The 24,021-nt window shown below is 36.8% G+C and overlaps 2 protein-coding genes, 1 non-coding gene and 1 pseudogene across 3 annotated transcripts; 3 read left to right on the forward strand and 1 right to left on the reverse strand.

The window, feature by feature from the left end:
* The first annotated feature begins 3,126 nt into the window (after positions 1-3,126).
* Positions 3,127-6,511, forward strand: LOC109170203 (cysteine-rich receptor-like protein kinase 25). Its single transcript, XM_019319205.1, has 7 exons — positions 3,127-4,097; positions 4,704-4,844; positions 4,931-5,052; positions 5,144-5,354; positions 5,442-5,679; positions 5,812-5,962; positions 6,046-6,511. The coding sequence occupies exons 1-7, from the start codon at positions 3,263-3,265 to the stop codon at positions 6,364-6,366; spliced, it is 2,019 nt and encodes a 672-aa protein (XP_019174750.1). The 5' UTR covers positions 3,127-3,262; the 3' UTR covers positions 6,367-6,511.
* Positions 6,512-10,694: 4,183 nt separating this feature from the next.
* LOC109170209 (cysteine-rich receptor-like protein kinase 10) lies at positions 10,695-14,350 on the forward strand. The gene is made up of 7 exons (XM_019319217.1): positions 10,695-11,607; positions 11,700-11,840; positions 11,925-12,046; positions 12,960-13,170; positions 13,271-13,508; positions 13,640-13,790; positions 13,879-14,350. Exons 1-7 carry the CDS (start codon positions 10,779-10,781, stop codon positions 14,194-14,196), a joined length of 2,010 nt encoding a protein of 669 aa, XP_019174762.1. The 5' UTR covers positions 10,695-10,778; the 3' UTR covers positions 14,197-14,350.
* Positions 14,351-16,415: 2,065 nt separating this feature from the next.
* Positions 16,416-16,487, reverse strand: TRNAH-GUG. Its single transcript has one exon. It is a non-coding gene; the product is annotated as a tRNA-His (tRNA).
* Positions 16,488-20,925: 4,438 nt separating this feature from the next.
* LOC109170139 lies at positions 20,926-23,602 on the forward strand (annotated as a pseudogene).
* Positions 23,603-24,021: the final 419 nt, after the last annotated feature.

Raw genomic sequence — 24,021 nt, forward strand, 5'->3', positions numbered from 1 at the left:
ATTTTAAAATACCTAAATAACTAAGAAGTTCGTACAAATCAAAAGATTAACGAAATGAGACCGATAACCGTACTCAAGTGGTGCCATTAACACTGAATCGGTGTATATAGCACCGAATCGTGCTAATTACGCATAAGCACCGAATCGTGCTACTAATAATCCCAAGGCTTCATAATTAAGCTTCAAAGTAAAGCTTTCACAAACTTAAGCAAATTAAGTAGGAAGGGTCAAATAGGCTCATGTATTAACATTGATTGTTCATCTAACACCATGAATTAAAATATGGTCTATATATCAAGACTATTATACTCTCAATTATTTTTATCTAGAATTTTTACCAAATTTTCTAACAAGTAATCCATCTAATTTGCTTACATGAAAAAATAAAACAAAAATAAAATGCTGACATGTTATTTTTTTTCATCTAACTTGTTTTTGTTACTTTTTTCGGCAAAAAAAAATAACTTTTTTTAACGTATTTCCAGATTATGTTGATTTTTGATATGGTTTGAAAGATTCCAACTCCTCCTCTGTTGCGAGTGTTGAGTGTGAAAACACGTAGGAGTATTCTAAGCGGAATGCATCCATGCTGTTGTTATCATAAAATTGCACTGCAAAACTTATATTTTTGTCGTGGAGGGGTACTCCATCGCCTTCAGAAACATGGCCGCTTCCCTCGGAGACATAGAGCAGTCTCATTTCTTCGCTGTCTATCTCTTTCTCTTTCTAGTGCTGTACATTATACCTCATAACGCGATGTTCCTTAGTTTCTACTCCAGTCAGATTGTGGCTGCGCCAGTAAACGCAAGCATGTCTTTTTCATATCTACACTCAAAGAAAATCAGTTAATTAAGTTACACCTCAAATATTAAATCAAAAGTCGTGTTAGTTATTATACCTCAAATGAATAGCAATATACATATTATCATTGTCCCTTAGTCTATTAACCAGCTCCTCAATCTCAAGTGTGCACCGAAGAGTCTCATAAACGCATCATCCAAAACCAATACCAATGCCAATAAATGGGTTCAAAAACCACAAAAGCGGTAACATACTTATTTCTCAGCCGACGGAAAAAATAGATTCCATGTTTTCTGGAAAATTCGTAGAAGAAATCAACATAATCTGGAAATACATTAAAAAAAATTGATTTTTTCTGTCAAAAAAAGTGACAAAAACAGTAAGTTAGATGAAAAAATAACATGTCAGCATTTTATTTTTATTTTATTTTTCCATGTAAGCAAATTAGATGGGTTACTTTTTAGAAACTAGCTAAAAGTGCTAAATGAAAAATAATTTGTAGTATAATAGTCTAAATGTACCATATTTTAATTCATGGTGCTAGATTGAACAATCAATGGTAGTACATATTGATATTTGACCCTTCTGCCAATTAAGTATTAACCATTCTTACATTGCCTAACCTGGCACGTACAAAACGAATTGCTAATTTTAATTAGCATTTAAGCTTAAGTTTTGATTTCTAGATTCACTTTGACAATCAATTTTTCATCCACTTATTATTTATTTTAAGCGTACAATATATCAATTCCTTCGTCTCACTATAAAAAACTTGAATCCAATTTGACCCGACCCAAATCGAAAGTGGACCGTACATATATTTATCCCACAAAATAGCTATTTTAACTAAAATTTCTAACAGGGTTGTTGGAAAATAAAGAGAAAAAAATGTGATTTTTTTAATTATAAATATTTAATACTTTAAAGTTTTCAATAATTATAAAATTGACAATATTTTTTTTTTTACTAAAACTCTCACTTATTGATAAAAGTCTAATAAACATCCAATCATCACTTTTTACATGAAGATCATGTTTTCATTTGATCTTGTCCCTATATATGTGTGTTTGATCTGAACATTCAATGTTTATTATATTAACTCACCTTGCACATATAAAATGATAAAAATATCCACTCTCATACTCATCTACAAGCTTAATGCCTTAATCCATTGCATTTTCTATAACTTACATAGTTAAATATTTTTATTTGCATGTAAAATGTTAAGATGGTGACATTTTTCAAATAAAAAAGTAGAGTTTATTTTGATAAATTGTTAACCTAAGCAATGAAATGATCAAATTGATTAGAATGCTAAAAACATAAGTTTTTTTTTTTTTTTTTTTTGTTTTTTGTTTTTTGAAACATAAGTTAACCTTACCTTGATTACAAATCAAATAATTAAATTGATATACACAAATTTATAATTATCAGAATTTTTTTAAGATGATAGGGGAAATTCGCTCTTTAATAATAAAAATATTGTACTTTTTTAGAATTGAATTTGTAACTTTATTATCGGAATCATGTTTTTCTCATTTCAATACTAATTTTGTTTTTTTTTTAAAAAAAATAGTTGATAGATAGAAATATTACCAAACCAAATTTAAAGTCATTAAATTATTGTTGAAGAAATACCCAATTGCTGAACCATCAAAGTCCCGTCTTCGTATGAAAGCGAGGGCGGCGGGCAACGAAGGGAAGCTGCGCCGCAGGTGATTGCATAATTTGTGTTTGAGTTAATGTTATATTAGCTGAGTATAGTGGTTTTGTCATATTTAGTTTTAAATTTTTAAATTGATCATTAATAATTCTTCGATTTTTAAATTGTTACCATCCGTGGTTCAAGTTAACCATTTAGTCCTTCAACTTTTTTAAAATTTAATTAGTTGCGATTCTCTTAAAAGGGCCATAAGTAGTTAAAGTTGATAGGCAATGATCATGAGTAGTTAACTTGTATCACAAATGGTAACAATTTTAAAATCGAAAGACCACGGATGATCAATTTGAAAATTTAAGACTTTTTTGTAAATTGTTCCGGTAGTCTCAAAACTAATAATTATTATTACAGAGTATTATATAAGAACATTTTTGTCTTTATATCACTTTTTCCTTTTCTATTTTTAACCTACAAGAAAATGATTTTTTTTCACGAAATTATAATTCATTTTTCCTCTAGGGATTTTATTAGCATGATCACCTCTAGTCTTTTATTATAATTTTCATTATAAAATAAAATTAAAAGTAGTTTCCGCGTTTCCACTCCCGTCGTCATCAATGCCATTGCTTATCTTTCCGCCACGTACAATGAACAGTACCCTGTTCGTTTGACGAGAAGAGTAAAACCATTGGGAAGAAGAGAGAAGAGTAAAACCATGTCTTCAAAATCCCCTTTTTATGTGGGTGTTTTGCCCAACCAGAAACCACTAATGTAACTCAACAAAACAATAAACAATTAATTATGGATTCTCCATTCAGATGCTTTCTGCTGGGCTACACCCTCTGCATCTTCTTCTTCCTGCTCACTCTGTTCGCCGGAGTTTCCTCTCAACCTCTCGGACAGTTCTGTCCCAACACCTCAACTTACGCTCCTAACAGCACTTATCGAGCCAACCTCAATGTTCTCCTCTCCACCCTTTCTTCCAATGCCACCCGCGAAGATGGTTTCTACAGCTTCACCGCCGGCGGTGGACGCGACAACTCCCGGGACACCGCGTACGGCCTGTTCATGTGCCGGGGTGATGTCTCCACCTCCGACTGTGGGGCCTGTGTAAGAAATGCTATCAGAGAGATACTGCAGCTATGCCCCAACGAAAGGGCTGTTGTTGTCTGGTACGATTTCTGTATGTTGCGTTACTCCAACAGTTCTATGTTCGGGAGAGCCGACCAGTCGCCCGGGATATATCTGTATAATACACAGAACGATTCTCAGCCGGCTAGGTTCATGGATGCTGTCGGAAACACGTTGAATCAGATGGCCACTCGAGCCGCCGGCGGTGGATCCGGCAAGAAATTTGCGACTCTAGAAGCTAACTTCACTGCGTTTAGACAAATCTATAGTCTTGGGCAGTGCACGCCGGATCTTTCCGTCTTGGATTGTCAGAGTTGCTTGGGAGCTGCAATCCAACGACTGCCCGGTTGTTGTTATTCGGCTCTGGGTGCAAGAACTATCTTCCCGAGCTGTAATGTTAGGTATGAGGTGTATCGCTTCTACAATAGCACCGCCCCCTCTGCGCCACCGCCGGCCCCCGTTCCTATCCGTCCTCCTCCTCCTCCCCCTCCCGCTACCGGTGAAGGTAAAGCTTTCTTGCTTTCTTAGTTTCATCGCTAATATTTTCTAGTAATAAATATTTAGAGTTAATACTATCTAAGGGTCCTTCGAGTATTGTGATTTTGCCACGTTTAGTCCTAAACTTTCAAATTACTACTCATAGTCCTTGACCTTTCAAATTGTTACCATCCGTAGTCCAAGTTAACCATCTATGGTCCTTCAATTTTCAAAATTTAACCAGCCGCAGTCATCTTGGGAAGACCATGGGTGGTTAAAATTTTATAGTTGAAGGACCATGGGGATGGTTAACTTGGACCACCGATGGTAACAATTTAAAAGTCGAAAGACTATGAGTGATAATTTGAAAGTTTAGAACTAAACGTGGTAAAATCACTATACTCGGAAGACTCTAGATGGTATTAACTCTAAATTTTTATTCAATTCACGTTATTAGATTATACTAGTAATTACTTATAATATGATGCTTTGGGTATTTTCCACTGTTCCTTGAGATATTCTCTGTTTTAAGAATTTGTGAATTATTTCTCTCCCTGATTTGGTGGTGTTTGATGTTTAACTTTGTTTCCTGGCATGAAATTCTAAATACCACAGTCTATCTCTGTTGATGCAGGGAACAGTGGAGATTCATCTACAAATGTGATTATTGCCATTGTAGTTCCTATCGTTGCTGGGATTATACTCTTCATTGCAATCTTCTGTGTTGTGAGAGCTAAACAAGCCAAGAAACAAATTACCACAACAGAGCAAACAGGTTAAGTTCTATACTTGTTTGTGATACCATATTTACCATTCAAGTTTTTGAGATTTACAATCTGTTTTTATCCATCTTTCCTGTAGATGTGTCTGGAATCTCAACTGAGGATTGCTTGCAGTATGATCTTGCTACTATTCAAGTTATTACAGATTATTTCTCCCCCGAAAGTAAAATTGGCGAAGGTGGATATGGTTCTGTATACAAGGTAAAGTCTTTCATTATTTGATCTCAAACATCAATATATATGTTCATTTTAGTCCATTCGAATTAATTGTTTGTTGATTACTAACACTCAGGGAAAACTTCCCACCGGACAAGAGGTAGCTGTAAAACGGCTTTCAAGAAACTCTGGACAGGGAGCTCAAGAATTCAAGATGGAGGTAGAAGTAGTTGCCAAACTTCAACATAGAAATTTAGTAAGGCTACTGGGATTTTGCTCAGAAGGAGAAGAGAAGATACTAATCTATGAATTTGTGTCCAACAAAAGTCTTGACTACTTTTTATTTGGTAAGTTTCAAACCTGAAAATATCCACACATTAAGTCCTTTACATAATTTTCCTAACCGTGAGACAAACATTTTGTTACTTCCGAAGATCCTGAAAAGCGGCACCTATTGGATTGGCCAAGGCGTTATAAGATTATAGAAGGGATATCACGAGGACTACTATATCTTCATGAAGATTCTCGTCTTAGAATCATACACCGTGATCTCAAAGCAAGTAATATATTACTAGATGGAGATATGAACGCGAAAATAGCAGATTTTGGCATGGCCAAAATATTTGGAGTTGATCAAACCCAAGGAAATACAAACAGAGTTGTCGGAACATAGTAAGTTCTCTTTTTCATCTTAGCAGTGAGCATACAACAACATTTAGATCCTTTGTTATTTGATTCATTATTGCAAAAAGATGTCACTCATAACTATAATTTGATATACCTCATTGATTTAATGGTTGGCAGTGGTTACATGTCTCCTGAGTATGCAATGCATGGCCACTTCTCTGTGAAGTCTGATGTTTATAGTTTCGGTGTTCTGCTTTTGGAGATTGTAACCGGGAAAAAATGCACCAACTTCACTGATCCAAGTGGAGTGCAGGATCTTCTTAGCTATGTGAGTACAAAAGCCTATAACTGCATGCTGCAAAATCATTAACGTTGTTAACCCTTTTAACCTAAGGTTGATAAATGTTGCAGGCTTGGAAACATTGGAGGGATGGCACACCTTTAGAAATATTGGATCCAGCTCTTGGAGAATCCTACTCGAGAAATGAAGTCATCCAATGCATCCATATCGGCTTGTTATGCGTTCAAGAAGATGTGGACGAAAGGCCTACAATGGCAAATGTTGACCTCATGCTCAATAGTTATTCTGCTACTAGATCAGCCCCTCGTGAACCAGCATTTTTCTATAGTGGAAGATCAGAGCCTAAAGGAGGAGAGTCAGATAAGTCTAAGAGCAAGTCCATGCCATGGTCTGAAAATGAAATGTCCATTACTGAGATAGATCCAAGATGAGGGAGAGAACCAAGGAATCCAGTCATGGAGTACACGGATGAAACTTATGTAGATTGAAATTAAAAATATAAATGTTTTGATGTATTGAATTCTAGTCCATGCATTATATTGTATAGAAATGATGAATATTGGTTGTTTAATGCTGCCTTTCTGCCATGGACATGGAACTTCTAGCATATTTTTGACATTATTCTCATTCATGCTTCCAATGAGATTCAAACACTCACACTGTCCTAAGTAAGACGATGAACCAACTACGTTAAATCTCAATGGGGCTCGAATACCTTTTTGTGTTAGACTACAAGGTGTCCTAAATGTTCACTCTCTTGATCATTTTTCCCTATCAAATCCAATGAAATACAAGAAGAGTGGTAGGAACCATAGTAAGTTTTCATTTTCATCTTAGTCGTTGTGTCCATCTACTATCTCAATGCGTTGGCACCCAACAACTATTGCATCCTTTGTTATTTAGTTCATCATTGCAAGAAAATGTCTTCATTCCGTTCATCTGTTTCCATGTGTATACTTATGACCTTAAATTTATTTAATGACGGATAGTAACTACATGTCTCTCGAATATGCAACCACCGTTAGTTCTAAGTTGATGTTTAAATCTTTGGTGTTTTGATTTTGGAGATTGTAACTGGAAAAAAAGTTTCAACTTTAGAGATTCAGGTAGAACCCCTAAGTTGATGTTTAAATCTTTGGTGTTTTGATTTTGGAGATTGTAACTGGAAAAAAAGTTTCAACTTTAGAGATTCAGGTAGAACGTTCTAACCGCGGCAAAATCATTAATATTGTTATCCCTTTTAACTTAATACTGGTAAATGTGCTCTTGTATCGGAGGATCTTACTCAACAGATGAAGTCAGAGACAATGGTGAATGGGGCAGTCCATTACGAGCATGATCCAAGATGAGGTTTACGCAGCAGATTGGTTCATAGGAACCAGCAAAACTAGGGAACTTTTGTTTAGTGTGACTGCTTGGATTCGAGCCCAGGTCTCCACAGCCACAACGTGGAACTCTTACCACTAAACTACAGCCACAACATTGTAAAAGTGAATGAAAAAATCTTAATTATTCGTTAAATATGTCTTAATGATAATTATAGTTTCCGTTAATGTTAAATAGACTATCACTTATTTTTAATTTTATTCTTTGACTTTTAAAACTACTAAATTTAGTCTTGGAGTATTGAATCATTTTCAATTGTAATCCACGGTAAGTTTCCTTCCTATTAACTTTGTAAAATTAGAGCTGTTAGAATAAAGAAATTAGAGTTTTAATATTGAGGGTGAAATTAGAGCGGCTAGAATAAGGAAATTAGAACTTTGTTTCCCACGTGTGAGAATCCCTATTAACATTAAGGGTGAAATTACGGTGATTAAAAAAAAAAGAGTTAGAACTTTGTTTTTTATGTGTGAGAAATAATTGGTGCAATATCATTACTTTCTAATTTTATCCTTGTTAATGAGTAATAGTTAGAAGACTAAATCAAGAATTAACTTTTTTTTTTTGAAGTCAAGAATTAACTCTTTTTTTTTTTGAATGCCAAGAATTAACTCTTTAGTTTTATTGAGTTTCAAATTTTCAACTTATCATTTGAATTGCTACATAATAGCAATCATTATTGCATGAGACAACCGCTCGCGACCCGTTGACTCAGAACCTACAATAGTTGACCCAGCTCATTCAGACTCTAAGCCACGCCACCCTAGCTGGGAGTACCCGATCTCAACTAAACGGAAATCGCGACGTGGCTCACCAGATACTGGGCCACAATTCCCCTTCCTTTGCCGGGGAGGAAAACCCTGCGATACTTGAAGAATGGATTCAGACGTTTGACAAGATCTTCGAAGTAATGAAGTGTCCAGAGGAGCGTCGAGTCCGATTGGCATCATTCTATCTCAGACACGAGGCCGACTCGTGGTGGGCTCAAGAAGGACCAACATATAGGCAGGAATCGGGTTTCGATTAGTAGGCTTTAAACTACTGGGACGCTTCTACCCCCAGCATATAAGAGCAGCCATGTACGAAGAGTTCCTTCGCCTTAAACAGGGAGGCACCAAGGTAGAGGAATACCATAAGAGATTTCTAGAGTTGGCTCGTTTCGCGTATGAGTTAGTCCCTACGGAGGCAACCAAGGTGCAAAAATTCATTGCAGGGCTCAACTTCGAAGGTAGAAAAACCTTAACTGTGAGCAAATCGAGGACACTCAACGAAGCATATACCAGGGCGGCCGAACTCTATCGGATACAACATGCCCCTCGGGGAGTCCCCGAGACGCTCAAAAGGAAACTCGAGAGGAGCTTGATAACCCCTCCACAGAAATTAAGGACAGCCATGGCCGCTCTCCATCAGGGCCAAGAGACATCAATGGTTCAGGTCTCGAAGGACAAGACAGAGATGATACAAGGGAGGATTCTTGCCATGAGCAAAGCTCAAATCGGAAATAGCGACGTAGTAACCGGGGACATTCCCTGTACACTCCGTACCCGCCATTGTGTTGTTTGACTCAGGGCCCACCAACTCGTTCATAGCATTTGAATTCGCAGCAAGGCTTGGTTTGACAATAGGCACATCTGTACAGTTAAGGGTCAATGTAGCATCCGGGTAGACTTTAAGCTACTGTAGTCTTCAATTCGTTCATACCTTGAAGGAATCGAATTACCTGATCCGTGTCGCGTTCTTCCTGATTTCGTCGATCAGATCACAGGAGCATCGTGGATCACACTTACATATGGGAAGAGGTCTCAATACATTCATCTCCTCCCACATTGTTCAACATTTGGTATACTATAATACTCGTTCACAGACAGATTTGCTTTCTTCAGATTGTAGATTTCATTTTGTAAGCTTGAAATGCGCTGAGCGTTGCGTTGAGAGAATCTCCTTTTTAGATCATCCCCATAGTCCCATACATCTTTGGCTTTATCGAGATGCATGATGCTCTGTGCAATGAACAGATGTACTGACTTGAAGATCCATGAACAAATCATCAAGTTGCATCTTCTTCAGGCGGCATATTGGAGATGATCTCGGTTTGGCGCTAAAGTACCTCCATCAACGAGGCTCCATTTGTTCTTCACCTCTAGGACTATGCACAAAGAAATAGACCACGTACCGTAGTTCGATCTCCCTGTCAATTGCGAAGTAATCAAAACTGTACATGGATTGTCGTTGACATTGAGGAACAATGGATTCTATAGTTCCTTTGTGTTGTAATTCCTCTGTGTTTGTGTTGGAAAGTTCCTCTGTGGAACTGTTGTAGATATGATGCGAACTGGTGATCAACTTACTGGTGAAGCAGCTTGTGCACCTTGATTCAATTCTCTGGCGCCAAAGACGGCGATGGTGTAAGAGCTCCGTCGTGGCTCTAATACCATGATGAGAGAGGTTACATGCAAATAGGGAAGAAGAAAGGTGGATGTGTCTTGATTATTATGAAGCATGGGAGATTGTGGGTTCAAGCCTCAATGGAGAAGCTATTGACTCTCTGTGCTTCCGTAGGTTGAGAAAGTTGTTATGAACAGATACTGTAATAGAGTTAATAGTATTAAAAAAAAAAAAGATACGTCCTCAAGGAGGGAAAAACCGTTACAACTGAATTATGCTAAGTAAAATTACTCTAGTGCCCCTTTCTTCCTAGCTTATTCACGCATTTCATCCTCCAATAGTAAAAGTTATAGAAGATTGAAGTAATTTAGTTGGTGGTAGGAATTGGTAACACCTCTCGCCAAAGTGGATATCACCACATTTACATCCAAATCAAATGACAACTTTGCCCTTATTATTATTAATACACAAGGAAAATACTTGGTGTACTCTCATTTTATACTTCCAATTTGTACTCCCTTTCATATGTTCTTGATGTAGACATTTTTCTGTGGACTTAAGATAAAAATAATCGATCCTTGTTTGCCACCTCAGGAAGTATAAGTAAGGGAATAGAATTTGGAAGTACGTATAGTACTCATTACACAAAGAATATTTTTGTATTTATATCACTTCTTACATTTCCATTCCCAACCTATCAAACAATAAAATTTAAATTTTTACTTTCTTCTATTTTTTTATTGAATTACAATTTATTTTCTCATAATTTTTTAGTTCCAACCAAACGTCAAAGGATTTTATGAACATGTCACAGGCTTTTATTACAATTTTGATATTATCAAATTAAAAGTAGTCTCCGCGTTTCTAGACGTTCCACTCCCGTCGTCATCAATACATCGCTTTCGACTACGATGAACAAACAACGGTACTTCGTGCCCTGTTCGTTTGTTGAAAACATGAAGTTGTGGCAAAAAACGAAATTCTTAATTTGACGAGGAAAACCATTGTCTTCAATATCCCCTTTTTATGTGGGTATTCTTCCGAACAAGAAACTCAACAAAAATAATAAACAATTATGGATTCTCAATTCAGATGCTTTCAGCTGGGGCTGGACTACACCCTCTGCATCTTCTTCTTCCTGCTCACTCTCTTCGCCGGAGTTTCCTCCCAACCTCTCGGCCAGTTGTGTCCCAACACCTCTACTTACGCTCCAAACAGCACTTATCGAGCCAACCTCAATGTTCTCCTCTCCACCCTTTCTTCCAACGGAAACCATGAAAATGGCTTTTACAACTCCACCGTCGGGGGCCGCAACGCCTCTGACGCCGCCGTGTACGGCCTGTTCATGTGCCGGGGAGATGTCGCCGCCGGCGTTTGCAGGACGTGTGTAGGCGATGCCACCGTGGCCGTATTGCAGCGATGTCCCAACCAAATGACTGCAACCATCTGGTACGATTACTGTATGTTGCGTTACTCCGATGGGCCTTTATATGGGAGACGCGACCAGTCTTCTGTCATTTTAATTCTGCGTAACGCTCGGAACGATTCTCAACCGGAGAGGTTCATGCGGTCTGTGAGAAACACGTTGGATCAGGTGGTCACTCTAGTGGTCGACGATGAATCCCCCGACAAGAAATTTGCGACTCGAGAGACTAACGTCACTGGATCTGAGAGTATCTACTGTCTTGGGCAGTGCCGGCCGGATCTTTCCGACTTGGATTGTCGGACATGCCTAAGCAGCAGTACCCAACAACTGCAAACTCCGGCAGAGGGCGCTAGAACTATCACCCCAGACTGTAATATTAGGTATGAGAAGTACACTTTCTATAATAGCACAGCCGCCTCTGCGCCACCGCCGCCTCCAGTTCCAATCCGTCCTCCTCCTCCTCCTCTCACCGGCGAAGGTAAAGTTTTCTTGGTTCATGTATATCTGTAATCTGATGTTTTGAGTATTTTCTCTTGTTTTCAGTACTGTAGTCTATCTCTATTGATGCAGGAAACAGTGGAAATTCATCTTCAAAAGTGATAATTGCCATTGTAGTTCCTATCGTTGTTGGGATTATACTCTTCATTGCAATCTTCTGTTTTGTGAGAGCTACAAAAGTCAAGAAACAAATTACTACAACAGAGCAAACAGGTTAACTTCTATACTTGTTTGTGATACTATATTTCCCATTCAAAGTTTTTGAGATTTACAATCTGTTCTCCATATTTCCTGTAGATGTGTCTGGAATCTCAACTGAGGATTGCTTGCAATATGATCTTGCTACTATTCAAGTTATTACAGATGATTTTTCTCCTGAAAATAAAATTGGCGAAGGTGGATATGGTTGTGTATACAAGGTAAAGTCTTTGATTTGATCGGTAACATCAATATATATATATACATAGGGAATGTTCACGTGCTACGCTTCTCCCAATTGAAAAATAGGGTTAGATCTGAGTCGTTGATCTAGATTAGATCAACGGCCCAAACTGAAGGGAAATTTTGTTTAAAAAAACACCCATCGTGGCAACCTTAATGCAAATGATCAAGCGTCTTGAACTCACGCACTTTAATCTTTGAACTTATGCACCTTAAGCTGAAAAATAACACACTTTAAGCTTCAAACATACGCACATTAAGAGTTAAACTAATGCACCTTAAACTAGAAAGTGACGCACTTTAAGCTTTAAATATAAGCACTTTAAGTTATAAACTTACGCACCTTAAACTTTAAATTTAAGGACCTTAAGCTTTAAACTTAGACACCTAAAGCTTACGCACCTTAAGTTCCGAACTTATGCACCTTAAGCTAGAAAATAATGCACCCTAAGCTTTAAAAATACGCACCTTAAGAGTTAAACTGATGTACCTTAAACTAGAAAGTGACGCACCTTAAGCTTTAAACACACTTAAGTTATAAATTTACGCACCTTAAACTATAAACTTACGCACCTTAAGTTTTAGACTTAACTCCTTAAACTTTAAACTTAGCCACCTAATACTATAAACTTACGCATCTTAAGCTTTAAACATACACACCTTAAGCTTTAAACTTACACACCTTAAGTTATGACCTTACGCAAAATGATCATAATGCCACCGTATTTTTTTAATTGTTCTTTATCCTGGATTGTTGATTTTGACAAGATCAAAGGTTGTGATTAATTCACACATTTCACCTGGAAGAAGCTTGCCCACCTTATCGATTGTGTGTATTTGTGTGTGTGTGTGTGTTGATTACTAATTGTTTGTTGATGAATAACACTCAAGGGAAAACTTCCCACCGAACAAGAGGTAGCTATAAAACGGCTTTCAAGAAACTCTGGACAAGGAGCTCAAGAATTCAAGATGGAGGTAGAAGTAGTTGCCAAACTTCAACATAGAAATTTAGTAAGGCTACTGGGATTTTGCTCAGAAGGAGAAGAGAAGATACTAATCTATGAATTTGTGTCCAACAAAAGTCTTGACTACTTTTTATTTGGTTAGTTTCAAACCATAAAATATCCATAGTTTTCTGCTCATAATTAAGTCTTTTACAAAATTTGCCTAACCTTGAGACATACATTTTATTATTTATGAAGATCCTGAAAAGCGGCACCTATTGGATTGGTCAAGGCGTTATAAGATTATAGAAGGGATAACACGAGGACTGCTATATCTTCATGAAGATTCTCGTCTAAGAATCATACACCGTGATCTCAAAGCAAGTAATATATTACTGGATAGAGATATGAACGCGAAAATAGCAGATTTTGGCATGGCCAAAATATTTGGAGTTGATCAAACTCAAGGAAATACAAACAGAGTTGTTGGGACATAGTAAGTTCTCTTTTTCATCTTAGCAGTGAGCATACAACAACAATTACATCCTTTATTATTTGATTCAGTATTGCAAAAGATGTCATTCATAACTATAATTTGATATACCTCATTGGTTTAATGGTTGACAGTGGTTATATGTCTCCTGAGTATGCAATGCATGGCCACTTCTCTGTGAAGTCTGATGTTTATAGTTTCGGTGTTCTGCTTTTGGAGATGGTAACGGGGAAAAAATGCACTAACTTCACTGATCCAAGTGGAGTGCAAGATCTTCTTAGTTATGTGAGTACAAAATTAAAGCCTATAACTGCATGCTGCAAAATCATTAACGCTGTTAACCCTTTTAACCTAAGGTTGATAAATGTTGCAGGCTTGGAAACATTGGAGGGATGGCACACCTTTAGGAATATTGGATCCAGTTCTCGGAGAATCCTTCTCAAGAAATGAAGTCATCCAATGCATCCATATTGGCTTGTTATGCGTTCAAGAAGATGTCGACGAGAGGCCTACAATGGCAAATGTTGACCTAATGCTCAATAGTTATTCTGTTACTAGATCAGCCCCTCGTGAACCGGCATTTTTCTATAGTGGAAGATCAGAGCCTAAAGGAGAGTCAGATAAGTCTAAGAGCAAGTCCATGCCATGGTCTGAAAATGAAATGTCCATTACTGAGCTAGGTCCAAGATGAGGGAGAGAACCAAGGAATCCAGTCATGGAGTACACGGATGAAACTTATGCAGATTGAAATTTAAAAAATAAATCTTTTGATGTATTGAATTCTAGTCCATGCATTATATTGTTTGGAAATGATGAATATTGGTTGTTTAATGCTGCCTTTCTGCCTTGGACATGGAACTTCTAGCATTTTTTTGACATTATTCTCATGCTTCCAGTGAGATTCAAACCCTCACACTGTGATAAGTAAGACGATGAACCAACTACGTTAAATCTCAATGGGGTTCGAATACCTTTTTGTGTTAGACTACAAGGTGTCCTAAATGTTCACTCTCTCTGATCATTTTTCCCTATCAAATCCAATGAAATACAAGATGAGTGGTTGGAACCATAGTAAGTTTTCATTTTCATCTTAGTGTTGTGTCTATCTCAATTCGTGGGCACCCAACAACTATTGCATCCTTTGTTATTTAGTTCATCATTGCAAGAAAATGTCTTCATTCCGTTCATCTGTTTCCATGTTTATACTTATGACCTAAAATTTATTAAATGACTGGTAGTAACTACATTTCTCCCGAATATGCAACCACAGTCAGTTCTAAGTCTGATCTTTAAAGCTTTAGTGTTTTGATTTTGGATATTCTAACTAGGAAAAAAAGTGTTTTGATTTTGGATATTCTAACTAGGAAAAAAAGTTTCAACTTTAGAGATTCAGGTAGAACCATCTAACACTGGTAAATGTGTTCTTGTATCGGAGGATCCTACTCAACAGATGAAGCCAGAGACAATGGTGAATGAGAACCAGGACGAGGTTTACGCAGCAGATTGGTGCATAGGAGGCAAAAGTAGGGAACCTTTGTTCAGTGTGGCTGGCTGGGATTCGAGCCCAGGTCTCCACAGCCACAACATGGAATTCTTACCACTAAACTACAGCCACAAGGTTGTACAATTGAATGATAAAATCTTAATTATACATAAATATGTCTTAATGATAATTATAATTTCCATTAATGCTAAGTTTAGTCCTCTGACTATCACTCATTTTTAATTTTATTCTTTGACTTTTAAAATTACTAAATTTAGTCTTGGAGTATTAAATCATTTTCAATTGTAATCCATGGTAAGCTTCCTTCCTATTAACTTTGAGTGTAAAATTAGACCTGTTAGAATAAAGAAATTAGAGTTTTAAAATTGAGGGTGAAATTAGAGCGGCTAGAATAAGGAAATTAAATTAGAACTTTGTTTCCCACGTGTGAGAATTCCTATTAACATTAAGGGTGAAATTACGGTGGTTGGAAAAAAAGAAAGAACTTTGTTTTTTGTGTGTGAAAAATAATTGGCGCAATAGTCATTACTTTCTAATTTTACCCTTGTTAATGAGTAATAGTTAGAAGACTAAATCAAGAATAATTAACTCTTTTTTTTTTGAAGTCAAGAATTAACTCTTTAGTTTTATTGAGTTTCAGATTTTCAACTTTATCATTTGAATTGCTACATAATAGGGTTCAAATGGCAAGACATTATATTTTTGCAACTAGTCAAGACTTGGTTAAAAATTAAATATTGATCCTGATATCAATGAGCATGTACAGTAACACTGGAACTTAAAGTAAATGGTATTAATTGTTAATACAATACTAATTATACAACTCTAGCAAATTAACCATTAACCATGGTGATAATCCAAACATAAACAAAAGATAGACGGGTTATAAAAGTCTAACAATCAAGATTAAGGTTTATACAGACATAAGTACTTTAATGTTCTCATATATTGAAACAAAATCACTAAGTTTACTCCTTAACCATTCAACAAGTTTCTTGTTTATAAAAAATGGAAGATGTTGCCTTCCTTGTGATGATTATCACGTGTCATTTACTTTATCTATATATCCGCCATATTTGATAGGAAGCATCCGCAAGATTGTTGGTTAAAAATCATAATTGATAGGAAGCCCTATCTAGAATGGCAAAAGTAGTCCGATCCCCATGATCAATAGTCATTTTGTTATTAGGTCATCACCCTTTCAACCTGTATTTTTGTGCAATGGAAGATCAGAGATAATGGGAAAAGGGTAGAATTAGATTGAGATTGCAAGCAAGTCAATGCCATTGTCTATAAATGAAATGTCCATTACTGAGCTTGATACAAGATGAAAAAGATAATCAAGAGTGGAATTTATACAGTTGGGCGTGGCATAAAAAATAAAGGTAGACCATGAAATGCAATGTTGTGGCTGCTGGGATTCGAGCCCAGGTCTCCACGGCCACAACGTGGAATTCTCACCACTAAACTACAGCCACAATGTTTGGGAGGAACGAAGAAGGTATAAATGGAGCCTGAATTCACAAGATTTGGAAGATCTTACTTAAAGACGAAGTTGAGAACTTCTTACTTAATTTAGCTGCTTTCCTACTGTATTTTAAGAAGTATTATTATAGCTTAAAGCACATATTTGTTAGGCTTATTTTTAGGATCTAGTTTACTTCCATGTACTAGGTCCTTCAAAATGCTTCTAGAAATATGGAAGATTGGAACAACTTTTCAAAGAAGCAAAGCCGCCAACCACCCCTTTGCCGCCGGAAACTCTCCGATGCCAGGTGGACGCAGCACTCGATCTTTAACGAGACAAGAAAAGCAGGTTTGGCTTTGGAACGTGCAGTAATTTTAGATGGTACGACAGGAAGCTTTGTTGCAGCAGTGAGTGGTCCTATCCCTTATGTCGATGATCCCTACCACGTGGAGACAGTACGTGACATGCAAGGAATATAATCCGACTGCCATGCATCCCGAAAAGATATAAAGATCACTCCTACACCGGCCCCATCCTATATATTAGTACAATGCCATGATCTTCTTTCATCTTTTCAATTTTCATTATGCCGTTTTATCTCACTTTCAATGAACCAGTTAGCTCATACCTTAGCTAGAAGCACTCGTTCTTCCCCGTTAGTTTTGACGCACTTTTTTAATTAATGCATTGCTATTCTATTTTTCAAAAAAAAATAAAAATTGAGAGTACATATAGTACAGTAGAATGTTAGTATTAATATGAATCACATGATAACTGGATCGCACTAACCTCCCGCTATTAGTTCTTGTATTGATGGCTATGAATGATAGTTCTTGTATTGATTGCTATTGAATGATCCAAACTGCTGTAGAGTTTACGTTGTGTTTCTCACTTCAACTCAACTCTCTCTATATGGTGCATGAGGTATGTAATGTGAGCAGTGAGAGAACTAGTGACATTATATAACGACTAGCCATCATTGTAACTGTATGTAGGTCTCCTAAACTCTAACCAGACTCTTAATTATAATGGTAGTCTAACTATTAAGTTATTAGTATTACATCACATATATCAAATATTAAATATTATCATAACTTGTGTTAATATTATAATAATAGTAACGGGTAAAACATTACCTAGAACTCTATTCATAACTCGTAGAATATTTATAGAAGGAAAGTTATTTGGTAATATGCACCGATTGATAGATATCAACTCAAAAATAATACTGCGAATATGGCAAAGAGACAAACCGGGAGTTGTACACCAAAATGAACAGTAATAATAGATTGCATCTAAATTGGTTGACTTCTATTACGACTCACAATTTATACTCATTCGTTTTTACTTCTTGATATGAGTGATAAGTTATTTTCATTCGGTGTGTAGTCGCTGTAGTGCAACTGGCTGGGGGGGCCACGTTTGTGACACGCGAGGCCTCTATCCTCGCTACTTGAGATTTTGGGATTACATGATGGGCTGGGATGCAGTTACGCTGTACGTGCATATTTGGAGCAGCATCTCGGCCTACTTGCTTGATTGACATACTCCTGCCTGCGATGAGTTAGTGTTAGCTATCGTAGGGCCTGGGGGCATTCATGTTAGAGCCCCGGGGGCCACTTTATGTTATCTCGTTTTATTTAGCGTTTCTTTACTTAGTTTATTTTAGGATTTAGGCCATGTGGGGCCTAAGTCCGTTCAGACTTTGTTCTAGCTTCGGCCTTGCTTTTTAATAAAGTTCTTTTTCCTTTGAAAAAAAAAATATTAATATTTAAATTTTAAGTGAGATAATAAAATTATTAGGGAGTAAAATTTAATGCTAAGCATCTTCTGCTCAGATGACATGCATGTAGTGACTCTCCTATATGGAAGATTATGAGAGAGTCTCGATGGAGACGGTGTTGACTGTGATGGTGTTGACTCTTAATGTTTTAAGAGATTAAAAAAATATAAATGAACATATATTACAATATAACAGAGAGAAAAAAAAAGTAAAATTTAATAGTCAAAATTAATTTTACAAATTGGGTACACATATTTATGTCCGTGTCAAAAGTCAATGGCATAGTTCTGTACTTCTGTCGTCCCCCTCAGTTTGATCTCTTTGTTTGTCTTTATTTTCTCCATTAAATATTTAAGTAGCTGTGTACGTAATGTTTTCTGACAAGTAGGTGTGAATGTGGAAATAATTACCTCATTTATTTCTCTTCAATATTTACACTCATATGCAATTATGCACTATTATTTACAGTATCCATTATTATTGGGGTTAGGATGATAATTTCAATTCATTATGTGAATGTCTATCTAGATCTATTTTGTATGGATCGAGTTTTTTTGAGTGATAGTGGTTGGTAAGTTTGGAGGTGAATTTTAAAAAATTAAATTTATTATAGATCGGGTTAAATTCGAATTATATGTACAAAATCCACCTAGAACATATATATATATATATATATATATATATATATATATATATATGTGTGTGTGTGTGTGTGTGTGTGTGTGTGTGTGTGTGTGTGTGTGTGTGTGTGTGTGTGTGTGTGTGTGTAATAGTAAAATAAGTATAAAGAATTAAAATGTAGTTAATTATAAAAGTATCTGATCTATAACTTTTTACTGTTTTTTTAAGCGAAATAACCTATTAAAAAAAACACGGAACAATAGTTAATCAACTGTCTAGATGGTTGTCACGTCCGCCGTAGCCTAGCTGCTAGCTAGTCGGCGTCTAGACTGTCGAGAACACCAATTACAGTGAAATTTTAAGTGATTGTTCGGCACCTAGACGCGATTTTTACATATATACTTTAGTCTTCAAAGCAATGTAACTGCTCTTTCGAAGGAGGCTTTTTTTTATTTTATTTTATTTTATTTTATTTTTTTTGAAAAGTAACTCAGAATCAAATCAACAAGGAGGCTTTTAGTTGCTCCTAGCTCTCAAAACCGAATGTGGAATGTTATTCAAAAAAAAAAAAAAAAAAAAAAAAACTCCTCTACTAATTGGTTTGCAAAAATAGTATTTATACTAGTTGTTTTATGTTTATAACGCCTAAATAGTTGCCAATAAGACAATTACATGCGTCCTGGATAAGGGTGGATCCAATAGGGGCAATGGGACTGTTAATTTTATGGTTACGAGGTAGCCGGTTGATGGGTCAACAAACCGTAAAACAATACAAAAATGACTTTATATATAGGAAGACAAAGGCACAAGGACAAATGAGAGACTATAATTGTCGAAAAAATTGAAAATCAAATCCTTTATAATATGATCTCGGGAGGTATTTATACATGTTAAATTATATATAGTATCTGATCATCATAGTTACTTTATCAACTTACTGAAGCACAAACACATAACCTCCTAATTGAGAAAGTCACTTTATGCTACTAGACCACAAGGTTATTGGCGTATAATAATTATTTTAATAGAATGAGATAATATACTATTATATATGCTGAAAAGTTATTAAAATTTGAGGTAATTTAGTTGGTGGTAGTCACTAGTCAGTGGCTGAACCGGATATCACCACATTTAATCTAGTCTGTTATTACAATTTTCATTATCAAATTAATTTGATAAGAGTAGTTACCGCGTTTCCAGATGTTCCACTCCCGTCGTCATCATACATCGCTTTCGGCCACGAACAATGAACATAGTCAACAAACAACGTTACTTCCTAGTTCCTACCCTACACGTTTGTTCTTCTCTTAAACGGTGGTCACGCTTCGCACTTTAATCCGACAAAATATTTAAGAGGATATAAATTAAAATGACTCAATAAATTAGTAGACATGACAAGATATCGAATGCTCATATGTATCAAGAATTAATCTCCACACTATCACCACTAAAATTCCGCAAATTATGTTGTGATCCGTATGCACCATATGGTGCATACGGATGCAAAAAACGACGTCGTTTTAATAAAACGCGCGTCTCCCCTTAAAAAAAAAAATCAGGTTCGATTCTCAGTAACAACATATGAACTAAAATTTCAGAATGAATGAACTAAAATTCCATAATCTATAAACTAAAATTTCAGAATCGATGAACTACAATTCCATAATCGATGAACTATAATTCCATAATCTATGAACTAAAATTCCAGAATGAATGAACAATATAATGTTGTTGTTGGGAATCGAACCTGAATTTTTTTTAAAAGAGAGACGCGCGTTTTTTAATAAAACGACGTCGTTTTGACATCCGTATGCACTATGCATGATGCATACCGATGCACATCATAACCATTGCTAAAATTCAAACATTGATATCTTCTTTTATATACCGGTTACTGAACCATTAAGCTAAATGCGGTCACCGGTTTGGTGAAAAAACATGAAATCCTTTGACGAGTAAAACCAGTCTTCAAAATCCCCTTTTTATATGGGTATTCTCCAGAACAAGAAAACATTAAAGAAGAAAACAAAAATAATAAACAATTAATTATGGATTCTCCATTCAGATGCTTTCTGCTGGGCTACACCCTCTGCATCTTCTTCTTCCTGCTCACTCTGTTCGCCGGAGTTTCCTCTCAACCTCTCGGACAGTTCTGTCCCAACACCTCAACTTACGCTCCTAACAGCACTTATCGAGCCAACCTCAATGTTCTCCTCTCCACCCTTTCTTCCAACGGCAACCGCCAAAACGGCTTTTACAACTCCACCGCCGGGGACCGCAATGCCTCCGACACCGCCGCGTACGGCCTGTTCATGTGCCGGGGCGATGTCTCCGCCGGCGTTTGCAGGACGTGTGTAGGCGATGCCACCGTGGCCGTATTGCAACGATGTCCCAACCAAATGACTGCAACTATCTGGTACGATTACTGTATGTTGCGTTACTCCGACGGGCCTTTATATGGGAGACCCGACCAGTCTTCTTACATGTTACTTATGCGTAACACTCAGAACGATTCTCAACCGGAAAGGTTCATGCAGTCTGTGGGGAACACGTTGGATCAGGTGGTCACTCTAGTGGTCGACGATGAATCCCCCGACATGAAATTTGCGACTCAAGAGACTAACGTCACTGCATCTGAGAGTATCTACTGTCTTGGGCAGTGCCGGCCGGATCTTTCCGACTTGGATTGCCGGACATGCCTAAGAAGAAGTATCCAACAACTGCAAACTCCGGCAGTGGGTGCAAGAACCATCACCCCAGACTGTAATATTAGGTATGAGAATTACCCTTTCTACAATAGCACCGCCGCTGCCTCTGCGCCACCGCCGCCTCCAGTTCCAATCCCTCCTCCTCCTCCCTCCGGTGAAGGTAAAGATTTCTTGATAAATGTATGTTTTGGGTATTTTCTCTTGTTTTCATTACTGTAGTCTATCTATCTCTATTGATATGATGCAGGAAACAGTGGAAATTCATCTTCAAAAGTGATAATTGCTATTGTAGTTCCTGTCGTTGTTGGCATAATTATACTCTTCATTGCAATCTTCTGTTTTGTTAGAAATAGAACTGTGAAGAAACAAAATACTACAACAGAGCAAACAGGTTAAGTTAGTTCTATACTTGTGTGTGATACAATATTCACCAACCATTCAAGTTTTTGAGATTTACAATCTGTTCTCCATCTTTCCTGTAGATCTGTCTGGAATCTTCACTGAGGGTTGCTTGCAGTATGATCTTGCTACTATTCAAGTTATTACAGATTATTTCTCCCCCGAAAATAAAATTGGCCAAGGTGGATATGGTTCTGTATACAAGGTAAAAAGTCTTTCATTATTTGATCCGAAACGTCAATATATATATATGCTCATTTCAGTCCATTCTAATTAATTGTTTGTTGATTACTAACACTCAGGGAAAGCTTCCCACCGGACAAGAGGTAGCTGTAAAACGGCTTTCAAGAAACTCTGGACAAGGAGCTAAAGAATTCAGGATGGAGGTAGAAGTAGTTGCCAAACTTCAACATAGAAATTTAGTAAGGCTACTGGGATTTTGCTCCGAAGGAGTAGAGAAGATACTAATCTATGAATTTGTGCCCAACAAAAGTCTTGACTACTTTTTATTTGGTTAGTTTCAAACCAGAAAATACCCACAGTTTTCTGCTCATCATTAAGTCCTTTACATAATTTGCATAACCTTGAGACATGCATTTTGTTATTTATGAAGATCCTGAAAAGCGGCACCTATTGGATTGGTCAAGGCGTTATAAGATTATAAAAGGGGTAGCACGAGGATTGCTATATCTTCATGAAGATTCTCGTCTTAGAATCATACACCGTGATCTCAAACCAAGTAATATATTGCTGGATGGAGATATGAACGCGAAAATAGCAGATTTTGGCATGGCCAAAATATTTGGAGTTGAATAATCCCAAGGAAATACAAGCAGAGTTGTCGGAACATAGTAAGTTCTCTTTTTCATCTTAGCAATGAGCATACAAGTACAAATAGATCCTTTATTATTTGATTCATTATTGCAAAAGATGTCATTCATAACTATAATTTGATATACCTCATTGGTTTAATGGTCGTCAGTGGTTACATGTCTCCTGAGTATGCAATGCATGGCCACTACTCTGTGAAGTCCGATGTTTATAGTTTCGGTGTTTTGCTTTTGGAGATTGTAACCGGGAAAAAAAGCACCAACTTCAGTGATCCAAGTGGAGTGCAGGATCTTCTTAGCTATGTGAGTACAAAAGCCTATAATTGCATGCTGCAAAATCATTAACACTGTTAACCCTTTTAACCTAAGGTTGATAAATGTTGCAGGCTTGGAAACATTGGAGGGATGGCACACCTTTAGGAATATTGGATCCAATTCTTGGAGAATCCGACTCGAGAAATGAAATCATCCAATGCATCCATATCGGGTTGTTATGCGTTCAAGAAGATGTGGACGAAAGGCCTACAATGGCAAATGTTGACCTAATGCTCAATAGTTATTCTGTTACTAGACCAGCCCCTGGTGAACCAGCATTTTTCTATAGTGGAAGATCGGAGCCCAGAGGTGAACCAGCATTTTTCTATAGTGGAAGATCGGAGCCGAAAGGGGGAGAGCCAGGTAAGTCTACAAGCAACTCAATGCCATGTTCTGTAAATGAAATGTCCATTACTGAGATATATCCAAGATGAGAGAAAGAACCAAGGAATCCAGCCTTGTTTGGAAATGATGAATATTGATTATTTAAGAATTAATTTCACTTTTGGTCCCACGACTTTTGAGTTCTTATCACTTTTGGTGCACAACTTTAAATTTTTTCAATTTTGGTGCCTAACTTTGTTATTTTTATCAGTTTAGGTCCTTTTAGCCAAATTGACGGTAAAATATTTCCAGATTTTATATTTTAGGGGCAAAATCGTCATCCCATGGAAAGATCTTCAATATTTAAACAAAAGAAAAATCATATTAAGAGAAAAAGAAGAGTTTGCCAATGGTCGAAACTATAAATCCCATAGATCTGTCTGGTTTCTACCCATCTTCCCCATTATTCTCATCATCAAACACCTATAGATATGATTTTACGGTGATTTTGTTTAGATATTGAAGATGTTTCCTTGGGATGACGATTTTACCCCTAACAATATA

Source organism: Ipomoea nil, unplaced genomic scaffold (genome assembly GCF_001879475.1).
Source record: "Ipomoea nil cultivar Tokyo-kokei standard unplaced genomic scaffold, Asagao_1.1 scaffold0317, whole genome shotgun sequence".
NCBI classification, from domain to species: Eukaryota; Viridiplantae; Streptophyta; class Magnoliopsida; order Solanales; family Convolvulaceae; genus Ipomoea; species Ipomoea nil.